General features: G+C 38.2%; 1 protein-coding gene across 5 annotated transcripts in view; it reads left to right on the forward strand.

The window, feature by feature from the left end:
- STAC (SH3 and cysteine rich domain) overlaps positions 1-13,623 on the forward strand; it is a 204,331-nt gene that overhangs the window by 175,858 nt on the left and 14,850 nt on the right. For 4 of the 5 annotated variants that reach the window (XM_026679525.2, XM_087948050.1, XM_087948051.1 and 1 more), the window contains exons 7-10: positions 301-371; positions 10,224-10,312; positions 10,554-10,605; positions 11,255-11,389. In XM_026679525.2, the coding sequence (XP_026535310.1) occupies positions 301-371; positions 10,224-10,312; positions 10,554-10,605; positions 11,255-11,389 (347 nt within the window). Of the gene's footprint in view, positions 1-300; positions 372-10,223; positions 10,313-10,553; positions 10,646-11,254; positions 11,390-13,623 lie in introns of those variants that run through there. The other variant, XM_087948052.1, reaches the window with a different exon arrangement.

Raw genomic sequence — 13,623 nt, forward strand, 5'->3', positions numbered from 1 at the left:
TACCTTTCCCTTCAGTTAAAGAATAAGTGGGACTATTTAAAAAGTGAAGTTTTTTAATACCAATAATGGAATTAATGATCGTGGCTTTCAACTCTATCTTTAAAAAAAATTCACAGATGGAAATAGAAGTATGGGACATTGGTGGTTTACCCTTAGGAAGGGCATCATAGTAGGAGTGAAAGTTACAAATCCTTGCATGCAAAGACAAAATGAAGTGAAAACATAATAGTAGTACAATTGGTGATGTTCTTAGGCAGGTAGGCCTAAAATCCTAAAATATATTTTTCTCTCTGATTACAGTATTTACATATTCAATAAACGATATGTCAGATTTTGGAGAAGAACCAAAGAACATTAACTCGGCACTACAGGTGACTTTTTGAATATAATATAATTTGCAGAATAAGCTTCCTGCTTCCCAAATATCATTTTTTAAAAATAAAACTTGGATTTAGAATAGATAAAAATAGAGTAGAAAAAAATGGATAGAAAAAAAGCTGAATTGAAAAAAATTGAATAAGAAAAATAGAATAGAATAGAAACTTGTCACTTTAAAAGTACACTAATCAGGTACTTCCGGTTGAACTTCCTCAAAGCGGACCTTTGCCACGATCATCTGTGGCTTTGGTCCATGCTTCTTCGTCGGAGAGTCCCGATCATCCAGATTTGGGGCAGAAGCGTAGGGGCGGTGGAGGAAAGGGGAGACCGCCGGCCAGGTAGAGGGGAGCCGCTGATCCCCTCCCTGGCTTGGCAAACACTCCCTCCTGAAGACATCTGAAGCCATGGTCTAATATGGCCACCCTGAAGGGGAAGAGACTGCTGGAATAAGTTTGTGCAGGAGGAGAGATGAAAAAGAGGACAGCATAGAAACCAGGAGAATATTGATATAAGGTCCGCTGGTTTTGAAATCTTTTAAAATCGTTATGAAAGTGGATTTAAGTGGCAGACAAAGAAATTAAGAAAAAATTCTGACAGATGAAGTGGCTTTATACTGAAAAGGAAGAAGCCGGAAGAAAAAAATTGTCTTTGAAATAATTAAATATACAACCCTGACACCAAACAAGTTTATTAAAGCTGGACTGGACTGTGTCAAGGTGGAAAATAAAATTTGAAAATTAATGTTTGGATTTACTGATACCAGAACTTTAAAATCTTTGAATGAGTGAAGGAGGGGAAAAAGGAGAAGAATTGACTTCAAACACAGCAAAGAGTGCCATCTAATGAAGAAGGGAATTGTTTATAAATATCACTTTCTATTTTAAAACTTTGATCCATTAGATTTACGCTGGAAAACCTTTATAAACATTGTTTAAAGATGGCAGGAATGTTATTTGACCTTAAACTGGAACTTAAAAATATGAAAGACATGCTAAAAAAAGAAGGTAAATCATTTGGTTTTGCATTGCAATTTTTGGAAATGGAGGTTTCAAAATACCAAGAACAACATCAAGAAGAGAAATCAATGCAAGAAGTAGCCATCTTAAATGAACACTTGAACTAATGGAAACTTAAGCAAAGGAGAAATAGAAATAGAATTAATAATAGGAGGTTCAACATCGTAATTAAAAAGGGGTTTATTCTAAAAACTAAACAAAAGAAAAGGAAACAGCAGGAAAGGAAACTTCAGGGGGGAGTAATGGAAAAGAAGGGAGCTAGAAATTGGAGTAATAAAAAAAGGCAAGAATGAAACAGGATTTGGAAAGAAAGGAATATGGCAAGCACATAACAATGAAATGGAATTATTTAATCAAAAGGCACAGATAATGGCTGATTGAAAATTATAAAGAAGAGGGTTCTGCAAGAGTATAAAGACTAGTTTAAACAAATAAGAAATGATAATATTGTTTAGAAAATAAAGAAATATAGATTATTAAAAGGGGAGATAGGGACTGATATTGTTTTGTTACCACTGTGATTGCTTGCTTTTTTTTTCTATTTATGAGATGATATTAAGAATTAATAAGCAACAACATAAGAAATGATAAACAGTGGAATATAGAGTACTAAAATGGGAGATGAGGATTGATATTGTTTTGCTATTGTAGTGATTGTTTGCTTCTTCTCACTTTATATTGTGAAATTAAGAGAGGTAATTAGAATAAAGATATCAATAATACTAAGTGAATTAATAAGTTGTGGCAAACAGAGTAGGAGTAAAGTTAAAGGGGAAACAATATTAGTTCTTATGAAATGATGGGATTCGTTTATATATATATATATATATATATATATATATATATATATATATATATATATATATATATATATATATATATAATCTAGTTATATCCTTAAGGTAATGAGAAAGGGAACTTGCAGACCCAGATTTAAAAGAGATATGTGTAATGTAGTAACTATTAGAAAATTATTATTGTGTCTTTTTCTTCTTTTTTAAAGTGTTAAAGTGTTAAAAAAGTTAAATTATGGGAATCTAAGGGGGGATCAATTATGTGATATGTTTAACCACAGGGATAGCACCTTGGAATTGGCAAATAGGAGTGTTGTATTGTTGTTGTTACTTTTTCTTATTATTATTGTTACTAAGTTGACAATGTGTGAATTGCTGGAATGATGAATTAATAGATGAGTAAATTGGAGACCTGACACAATAAGAAGATAAAATATAATAAATATGAAGATATATAATAATGTATTAAGGATTTAAAGAAATAGATCATTGGAAAAATTATAAAATAAGATTCGAAAAGCTTGAAGATTAAAATTAAAGAAAATATATAAAGTAAGTTTAAGAAAACATGATAGTCCTATTTGGCTGGACTCACACATTGGGCAAAGCTTCTTATGAATTATATTCACAGTTCAAACCCCAAAAAGCTCAAGAACATTTTAGCTGAGCAGCTTATGTGACTCCAGCTTAGTTCTTTTTCAAAATTGTTCGGTAGACATTGTGAGCAATGCTGTAATCTTATCAGTTTCTCCTTTACAGCCTCCCTAACATTACAGTACTTAATGTCTACTTGTTTATCCCTGCTTCCAATGCGATCTCCTGTGGCCATTGTTATACATGCAACATTGTCTTCAAATACTGGTACAGCATCTTTTACATACACATATACATCCTTTAATAATTGTACATAACCAGGTTATTTCTGAACACACTTCAGAATGGATTCTGCTTCAGCAGTAGAGTGCTACTGAAGGTTGTTTTCTGGATTTCCATCCAATTACAGTGTCAGCAAACAATACTACAAACCCTTTTGTTTGATTTTACATCCTGTATATCATTTGCCCAGTCACTATCTACATAGCATTTTAATGTGAGGTCATTGGGTAGCTTTATCCACAGTCCTAGTTCCATTGTTCGTGTCCATAGCATCCTTCCATTTTTTTTGTTCTACCTTAGGCATTGATAACATCTCCTGGTAATTTTGGGGTTCATATCTAACACCGTATATTCTAATCTCACTTGCAGTGAACCGCTCAGGAGGTATACCTTTATTACTCCTTTCAGATCTCCTTGGTATTATCTGCTCCTGTGTTTCTGTGCTTTCACTTTTTATTGCATGTCTATCCTCTTCTATATCTACTTCTGACCCATTTTCCTGTCTCTCCTTTATCAAGCTGCCTTCCAGTAAACTAATGCTATGCATTGGCATGAACACCTCATGATTAGCATGGACCCTATCCCAATTATTCTGCTCTGCTAAACTAGTAATCTTGAAATCACTACCTTTCTAGTTCCATCTGTAAACCTCTTTGGATCCTGGCTCCTACCGAACAAACCTAAGCTTCCTGGCTTATTTTTGTTTTTTTCTCCTGGTGCTTTTTGGAATATGCACCCAGGCATAACTGCCAAATGTCCTTAGATGAGCCAAGGAGGGTTTCCTTCCATTCAAAAAGAAATATGGCATTTCCTTTATTGCCACATTCCATATACTATTAATTATGTAATTTGCTGTCTTCGTGGCTTTCCTCCAGTATATTTTACTCATGCTGCATCAGTAAGCAATGTGTCCTTCATGGTCTGTATCACACCATTCCTTCTTTCAGTCACTCCATTTTCAGCCAGCGAATATGTCTTTGTTCGTCTATGCCTTATGCCAGGGATCTCCAAACTTGGCAACTTTGCTGGCTGAGGAATTCTGGGAGTTGACGTCCACAAGTCTTAAAGTTGCCAAGTTTGGAGACCTCTGCCTTATGCATAAACTGCTTAACCATTTTTGGAACTTATTAGACATAAACTCTGTTTCCCTGTCTGTTTGCAGTTGACATACCTTACGACCATACCTTCGCTCTACAAGTGTTACCCATTCCCTACTGTAATCATCTACTATCTAGCTCCTCCTAAACAGGGTGCCATAGGGCCAATGAAGCCAGCATGAACTAACTGCAATACTCTGTTTGTATTCCTTGCTTTTTTCTTACTTACAGGATACACCCTGGATTTTGAATCTTTATAAACAGCGCAATCTAAATATACATTGCATTTCTTTAACTTAAGCCCCTCAACTAGGCCTGGCATCTTCTTCAGTATGTCAAAACTTGCATGCCCGAGGGCGGAGCTGACGTCGCGACGATACGGCATGCGATCTTGGAGGTCTGAGATCGCTGCCGATATCTTTGCTTCTGGACGGTCCTATCAGATCTAAACCATCCCGAAGAGATGGTGAAAGTGAAGAGCGCATCCTGTTGATCCCAGGGATACTGCAAAGTCCCTGGTAGATCCAGGAGAAGCTCTTCTTGCCAGTGGCAAAGAGGCAGCCATTAAAGCTGCTGAAGTTGGGACAGCTCCGAAAGGAAAGAGAACAGAAAGAGAGAGTGTGCCGGTTTGGTGAGAACCTTTTTTTTATTCTAAGATCTGAAAGGACATCCAAAGGAAAAGAAAGAATCTGTAAAAGTTTTGACAGAAGTGATTAAGCGGCGATTTTAAACAGGAATGTCAAAGTAATGTGTTTTTTTTTTCTCATTGCTGGATTTTCTATATATGATCTTGTATTTTGAAACTGGACTGGTTTTTTCGTTTATATCTATTTTTTTCTTCTCCTTTTTGATTTTGTGATATTTTAGGCTAGAGACTCCCTTTAGTTATTTCATTTTTAAAAAATATCTTTTTCTTTTTTTATTAATTCTTATTATATCCTGCTCGGATAAAGAGGGGGAAAGTAAGAGCAAAGAAACTTTGTAACACTGCCAACTAGAGGCTTGAAAATATTCTATTTCCCTGTGACCAGACAAAGCTGAGAAAGAAAGAACTGAGACTCTTTTTCAAGGACATTGCTATTTGATAAAATAGAGGGAAGAGCATGGGAGAGTATTATTGCAGGTGCTCTTCTGGGTTTCTATCAACAGCTGAAGTCTGGTGTTGAAACTTAGGGGGGAAAAGGTGATAAGTCTTTGGAGAAGAGAGCTATAATAAGAGCCTTGGATAATTAAACAAAGTGCAGTGTGCCCTTTTTACTTTTTCTAAGTTGTGCTATCCCTCCTCACCAGCTTTATTGTATTTCTTTTTTTTTTTTTTTGTAATAACTATATGGGTTTTTGGCTTTGTTGGAGCTTGTCTTTATTTTTTCTTTTTTTCTTTGGAAATCCAATCTCTACGTTTGCTTTTTATTTTAAAGGGAAAGCCTTAAAAGCCTTTTTTTTTCCTTTCCTGGTATTTTTGTTTTTTCATCTACCTTTCTGGTTTATTCTTATGTACTTTTTTCTATTTGAGACCTTTCAATTGGATTAAGGTATTGAAGAACCTGAAGAATTTTTCCTTTTCCTTTTTTTTCCTTTTTTTTCTTAAGCCTTTTTTTTTTTCATCTAACTATTGATTGGATTAAGGTCTAGGATTTTTCTTTCTATGGTTGTTAGCCCCTTTAAGAAATAATTCTAAGAGTCTCTTTTCCTGGATTTTCCTCTTTCTTTCATTTCTTTAAAGTTAGGGTCTAAACAAAAAAGAATATTCTCATCCCGCTCCAATCACTGTTCATTTGCACTGCTCCTGCACATTTCTTTGTTGCCTCAGCTGTCCCAGCTTTGTGGCAGCCATGATGACTCTCTCTTCTCATTGTGGGAGAGGGAAGAAGCCCTGAGTCCAGCAGGAGAGTTGCTGATCTCTGCAACCTGCAGGGTGTCCCTCTTTTGTTCACCATCCCTACAGGGTGGCTTTTGTTCCTTTCAGAGCCTTCCAACAAGAATAACTCAGTGTGGGAGTGCGAAGACCCACTCCTTACATCCAATAGCGCTGAGACATCAACCAGAGTGGTCCTTAATGGAACTACATCTACATGGAGGGAATTAAGCAGTGGAGTACCACATGGTTCAATCTTAGGCCCAGTACTCTTCCATATCTTCATAAACGACTTAGATGAAAGAATAGAAGGGGAACTTACCAAATTTGCAGATGATACTAAGCTGGCAGTAATAGTTAACACTCTAGAACAGAGGTCAGCAACCCATGGCTCTGATGGATCTTGATAGACTTGAACACTGGGCCCTATCTAACAAAATAAAATTCAATGTAAAGAAATGTACAGTCAAGAAAAACAAAAGTACGCATATATACATGGGTGAAACCAGGCTTAAAACAGTAACTGTGAGAGGAATCTACTGCATCCAGTTTTGGTCACCACACTATAAAAAAAGACTCTAGAAAAAGTACAGAGAAGACCAACCAGATGATGAGGAGACTGGAGACTAAAACATATGAAAAACGGTTACAAGAACTGGACATGGCTAGTCTAGCGAAGAGAAGGACCAGGGAAGTCATGATAGGAGTGTTCCAATGTTTGATGGGCTGCCACAGAACAGCTTGCTTTTGGAATTTGTGGGAGGTTGATCACTGGAAGCTTTCAAGAGCCATTTGTCAGAAATGGTGTAGGATCATCTGCTTAGGTGGGGGGTTGGACTAGATGACATACAAGGTCCCTTCCAACTCTGTTAATCTAATCTAATCTTTTATTAGCCCTGCCCAGCAGGAGCCTGCTGCTGGTCCACTTCTTCTGCAGCCACTTGATGCCACTTGCACGCATTGTCCTCGGCAGTGTCCTCGGCCTTCTGTAGCCAAGAAACAGGCTCCAGATTGACACGTCCGGTGCTCCCTGGCCTCATTTTGCTGTCAGTCCTTCTGGGAAGGTCTCTGCAGCCAAGAAGTGAAGTCCAGATTGATGCTTACATTGTCCCAGTGTCCATTTTGCCATCAGAGACCTTCAAGAAAGGCCTCTGCAGCTGATAGCAAAGCTCCAAATCAATCCTGAAAGCCTCTGACAGTGGGCGGTCCCATGCATGTCAATCTGGAGCCTGTTTCTCAGCTGCAGAGGCCTTTCCTGAAGACCTCTAACAGCAAAATGGAGGCTGGAGGTGATGCACGCAAGCAATGACAGACAGCCACAGAGGAAGTGGGCCAGCAAGACAAGTATCAGGGTGTGAGAGGCCTGGCTGCAACTGTTCAAAGGTAAATAGTATGGCAACTCTACCCCCCCATCCCCACCTTAGCTTAATTTTTATGCGCCTTACCCCACCCCATGCACCCCAATGGCATTTGATCACAAGGCAAGGAGGCATTGAGAAATGTTTCCTCTTTTGCATTTGAGCATCCAAGAAGGGACAGAAAAGAAAGGAAAAGAAGGAAAGAGGGGAAGGAAGAAGGAAGAAAGGAAAATGAAGAGGGAAGCATAAAGAAGAAAAGTGAAAAAGGGGAGGGGAGGGAGGGAGATTATAATGAGAGGGAGTCAGATTCTGAGGGAAGTCCTGCCTTAGCACTTGGCCACCAACAGCCCTGCTGTCCTTTTGCCATTACCTTGTCCCCTCGTCCTGACCTTTCCTCATGGTCTCTCATCCTATTGCTGAGGATACTTTGGTTACAAAGCCGGGTCTCCTCACATGTAGAGGAAGTGGGCTGCCCTCTGACCCACACACTTTGCCCTCCTGCATGCACCCAAGGAGAGTGAGAAGAGCAGCAGCAGCCTTGAGGAGGAGGTAAGCGCAGCCGGGTGCCCCTCAGGGAAGCAGGACTGGGCTGTAGGGTCCCAGTGCCCTGGGAGCTTGAGGGCCAGATTGGGTGCTTGTCCTCTGCTGCCCAGGGCTCTGGGCAGCCTGCGCTGCTGTCTGGGGGTCCTCTGCGTAGTCTGAGAGGGACAGCGAAGTGCCGCTGAAGAACAAAGGTTTGGCACTCACCCTGGTCTTGCCTTCCTCTGCTGGAGAAAGGGATCCCCCAGACCTGCCTGGGCCACCACTGGCACCCCCCGACACAAGCAATGTCAAGCTGGCCACACAATGCCATGGCTACTCCAGCTCCCCAAGGTCAACCACAACCCTGATGCGGCCCTCAATGACATCAGGTTTGACACTCCTGATATATAGCTTCTATAGCTCCATCCTGGATCTCTGAATCACAGTATTATATGAAGGTAAATTATAATAAATCAGCTAAATATAGCTAGAATGATTGTGGTAATGAGAAAACCTCCCTAAGAATTTCCAGTTCTGTAAAGCTTTCAGGCAAATAGGTATACAATTTCATTGCAAAACTTGTTCATTAATTTGGGATAGAATGGGGGGAAATGGCCAGAACAATGCCAAAATACATATCCCAATCACTTTATCTTAAAGCTTACCTTTTAACCAGCCAAATTAGTGGCAAAATCTTTTTTATTGCAGTCTTACAATGGAGAAAGTTGAAGCTTCCTCCTTTTGTAAAGATGGGTTTGTCTGCGTCTGTTCATTATTTTAATACCTTCTATTAAACTCTGCATCAGTAAGAACAAAGATCTTATTTTTATCTATTGGCATATGTCAAATGCAGCATTCATTACAACTTAGATGATACTTTTTTATTTGGATTTTTATAATAAAATAGTGTAGATAATAGTTCCACATTTAATTAAAGATATAGCCAAATAAATTATATCAATTTGTAAACTGAATGGTTTAAAACATTCACATAAGTAGAGATGGGGAAGGGTACAATGTATAGTTTTCAATAAACTGTCTAGTTTTCTCTTTCTGTATAGCATGCAGAAAAATTGTTCCATTTTTTTACTGCCCAGATTTGTACATATACATTTCTTTACTGGTAAATGCATGTATTAAGGAAAGTATTCAGGAAAATACATATTTTAGAAAAAGTATATATTTGACACAGGTCTGGAAATAAATATGAATTTTCATTTTTAAATCACTACTTATGCAGAGAATATGGACAGAAATAGACATAAATACATATTTGATGTGGATTGGTTCCAGTTCCAATGGTTGAATGAGAATAACCATAAAAAGCCTTTTCTCCCTCTCTTAATATAAGCTTACTGAGATCAAAAAAGCTTGAGAGAAAATAGAATTGTGTATAAAGCCAAGATCCTGAAAAAAAAAATCTAGATTCTGTATTTAGTCAAAAGCAATTTCTTTCCAAATTCCCCATTTATCTTCCTAGATAACTCTTTTGTATATGTTGTGAGCATTGGACTTTTTCCCTTCAACCGAAAAGAATAAACTTCTGAAAATTAGGTGTTTCAAAAGGAATCCTTTATTGAAAGAGGTTTTATCTCAACATTAGGCAAAGCAGAATCTAAGATACCCCCAGGCATACAGTCATAGATAAAGGAAGTTAAAACCCCTCCCCTCATTCAGATGTGGATTTAGTCAAACAAAGAACCAACAAGTTAATTCCCCCCTCCCCTTCTCTAGGAACTATTTTGCAGAGTTCCCAGGAGTTTCTTCCAGGGCTGGAATTTTTATGGTCCCTTCTCATCCTGTTTCTCTTCCAGAGGTGACAAGCTTCTGGACATCTGGCTCCACTCCTCCGGATGTATATCATGTGCAAGTTATACGGAATCAATATACGATTTAATATATTCAGGTTACATCAAAAAGGATTACTTGTACCAACTTCCCTCCACTTCTTCTTCCATTGAAGAATGGCAGATACATGGATCTGACATATGTCTTTTTTGTTGGATTTGGAATTGTACAAATCTGTTGTACTATTTATAATACTTAGTAGCTTCTCAGAGTTTGCTTCTCCAGCTTTTTAAATTTTATTTAAAAATAAATTTAGACCCTGTCAGGTACATTTCACCATTTATGTTCTACAGTGAGTTAAGAACAAAGAATTAAAGTCAGACCAAAATGTAGCCATTGGTCATGGGTTACTCAACAAACCAAATATATTTCAAAATGCCACCATGTCTAAGGAAAAGTATCTATGATTTCCAATATGATATTTTTACAAAACTGGTAGTAATATATTTTCCTTCTCTTTGTCCCCTCCCCCTTTCAAGGGATCTCTTAATAAAGATACAATACAGATGAATATATATGTGGCCTTGTACAAATTTCTACCACAGGAGCATGAAGATTTGGAAATGAGGTAATCTAGTATAAACTGTATATTTCATTTAGTTGTGATTGGTTTGCTTAGCTAATTTTATTGAAATCAAAACCAATAGTTTTAATCCCGTCAACATTGTATCACCTAAACATTACAGATAATTTTGTATTATTCTACAATGCAGTTTGATGGTTGAATATATGACAGAATGTACTGATGCTTTTGTATATTAAAAGAGACATGTAAACTAATTGTAATGTTTCTATTTTTTTAATCATAGGCCCGGAGATAGAATTATACTACTAGAGGATTCAAATGAAGATTGGTGGAAGGTACAATCAAAATAGCTTCAACAATGTTAAAATGGAAAAAGTGAATATTGTATTATACTTTTTTGGTCAATCCATTAGTACAAATTCATTTGTAACCCAATTGCTGTAGAACTATATTTTTTTCCAGCATAGTTCTTTGATTAGCTACTCTTTTTCATAATGAAAAAATGAAGAAACCTTCCTTCTGTTTCATACTGAAATCCAAGAGATAGAGCAGGAGAATGCAAGCAACCCATCAAATTATCTGGTTATTTACATTAGAAATAGTCACCAATTATAGAACCAATAAAGTGTTCTTCAAAAGTATTATAGTTTCCACTATCCTCAACCAGCATGCAAACCACCTGCTGAAAATTGATGAAGGGAATTGTAGTCTGCCACATTTGGGGAGCCGAGCCAATGGTGGGGAAGATGGGTTATAATATCTGACCAAGGCTAGAATGTTTAAACTTCAAATTCCTTTGAACTTTAAGGAAACTCAGTGAGTAATTGTAGACTCTGCGGGAGTTATTTTACACAGCTAGCCATCTTAGTAGTTGAAGGGAAAACAGAACATTTCACCTTGAAGAAATGACAGAAAAATAACATATACAAAATGCAAACTTTAATACTATGCAATAGTTGTCTTCTCACCATATCCTATTCACAGGGAAAAATAGAAGATCGAATTGGTTTTTTTCCTGCTAATTTTGTTCAAAGATTACAAGATGAAAAAGTTTTCAAATGTATCAGAACATTTATTGGATGCAAGGAACAAGGACAGATAACTCTAAAAGAGAACCAAGTAAGTAAACTTAGAACTCTTTTCTCTGTTTTAATTTTTTAAGGACCTATCTTCCTTTAAAAAAAAACAATCCCATGAAATTCCATGGTTCATTACTCCCAAAACAAATTATTAAGATTTGATATTCAAACCAATGGGTAAAATAGTCAACACAATTAATACAAAGCTGGTCCAGGAAAGGGCAAAGTTTGCTCATGCTTACTGAAAAAGAGGTTATTAATACATGTCCCAATGCATATAAGAGGAAAAAAATGCTATTTTTATTAACATTTTATTAAAACAAGGGATTACTATGGAATCACGCTGGTATCAGAATTAATAGGAATAAATTGTAAAATCAAAAACTCTCTACAACAGAGGGTACATTAGTTATTGACTTACCCCAATAATCAAGCTAGAGCAACTATGTTCTCTTACAATGCTGTAAGAGAACACAGAAATGGATAGTCATAGGCATTTGCAATGGAAGCAAGTGGGAAATTTCTACCAATTATAAGTATATTTTGTGACAGTACAAATGGCTATGAAAGGACAGGGAGGGCTAAAATTCAGTGGCAAACTTAGCTTATAAAAAATTAAGAGTGAAAAAAAAATCTGCCTTACACCAGACTAGGCCTTTTGTCATTTAGTTTAATCATAGATACATACAGGGGTGGGATTCTACCAGTTTGGACTGGTTCTATAGAACCAGTTGTTATGATTCTATGCAGTTCAGAGAACCGGCAAATCGTGGCCCTGGCTGGCCCCGCCCTTCTCCACCCGCCCCGCCCCTCCCAGTCAGTCCTAAATCGTGCATGTGCAACATTGCGCACATGCCCAACATCGCTGGCTGTGTTCTTCCCCGCCCAGTCACTCCTTAAGGTATTTCTTTTTCTTTTTTCCCTCCTTACGATGAGCTGTTCCTATGACCAGCTGTACCGGGATTGCCCTCACTTGCTTACTGCTTCACCCAGGAGGCTTCCCTGAGGCCCAGGAAGGCAAAAAATGGAGGGGGGCACAGCAAAAAAAAACACCACCTCCTCCATTTTTTGCCTTCCAGGGCCCCAGGGAAGCTTCCTGAAGCCCAGAAGGCCCCAAAAGAAGCCACACCTACCCAATCACATGGCCACACCCACCTAGCCACACCCACAGAATCAGTTGTTACAAAATTTGAATCCCACCCTTGGATACATACATGTTAATCTGATCTGATCTGATCTCTGATACACCCTCATTTTAGCCATTGTCTATACACTGCAGGATGAAGGACTCTTCCGCAGGTTTCCAACTATATGGTCCTGAGCTTTCTTTTGCCAATTGGGCCTGCATACATGCATACATACATACATGCATTTCACAAGACAGCAAACAAAAATAGAAGCACAATGTAGAATGCATAACTTGGATCCTGCTGCTCAAAATAAAACACATACAAAAAATACATCCAAGAAGTGTTTCCATTGATCCTAACCCAGGCCAAGAAAACAGCCAAATCTTCAAGGCTTTCTGAATGTCAACAGGTTGAGAGCCACACAAATTTCAGGAAGGATCTCACTCCAGAGAGCAAGCATCACAGCACAGAAATGTTAATGTTGCTGCCTGCCCTTCCAACTCCCCACAGTCCACTTGCAATTTCGTTCCTTCTTTCCAGGCCAAAGCCTCATTCACCAATTACCTCACTCACCCTACACATCATGATATTATGTGCATCTAAATTTCCAATAGCAAGTTACACTATTTTTTTCTTGATAAGGATGTTTTAAAAATTAGTGAACCCTTCTCAGGCCTACATTTTGACATAAATTCATTGCATATGCTGGATAACTCAGGAATATACAAACAGTAATATGCTTGTCATGGAAACTAAATATATTTTTATGCATCATGTTTTCAGGTCAACAGGACCATTCTATAATGTTATTCAGAAGGGCAGAGATATTTTTAGTGCCCTTATGTATGCCTTTCTTCGAGCCTCCAGGAGGACGAAAACAGCCTCCCCGGGCTCTGAAGGCTCTCTGGAGGCCGGAAACAGGCCCGTTTACAGCCTTCCAGAACTTCCAGGAGGCCCATTTTTTGCCCTCCCTGAGCCTCTGCACGACCCCTGCACTTACCTGTGATCCAAAACAGGCCACGCAGGGACTCCTGGGAGGGGAGGAGAGCGGTGGGGTGGGCAGGGCCAGCCAAGGGTGGGATTTGCCGGTCTGCCGAACTGACCATAAAATTAACAACCGGTTCACTTGAAATGGTGCAAACCG

This window comes from Notechis scutatus, chromosome Z (genome assembly GCF_049901735.1).
Source record: "Notechis scutatus isolate UNSWTSFEM ecotype Mainland chromosome Z, rNotScu1.2, whole genome shotgun sequence".
NCBI lineage: Eukaryota > Metazoa > Chordata > Lepidosauria > Squamata > Elapidae > Notechis > Notechis scutatus.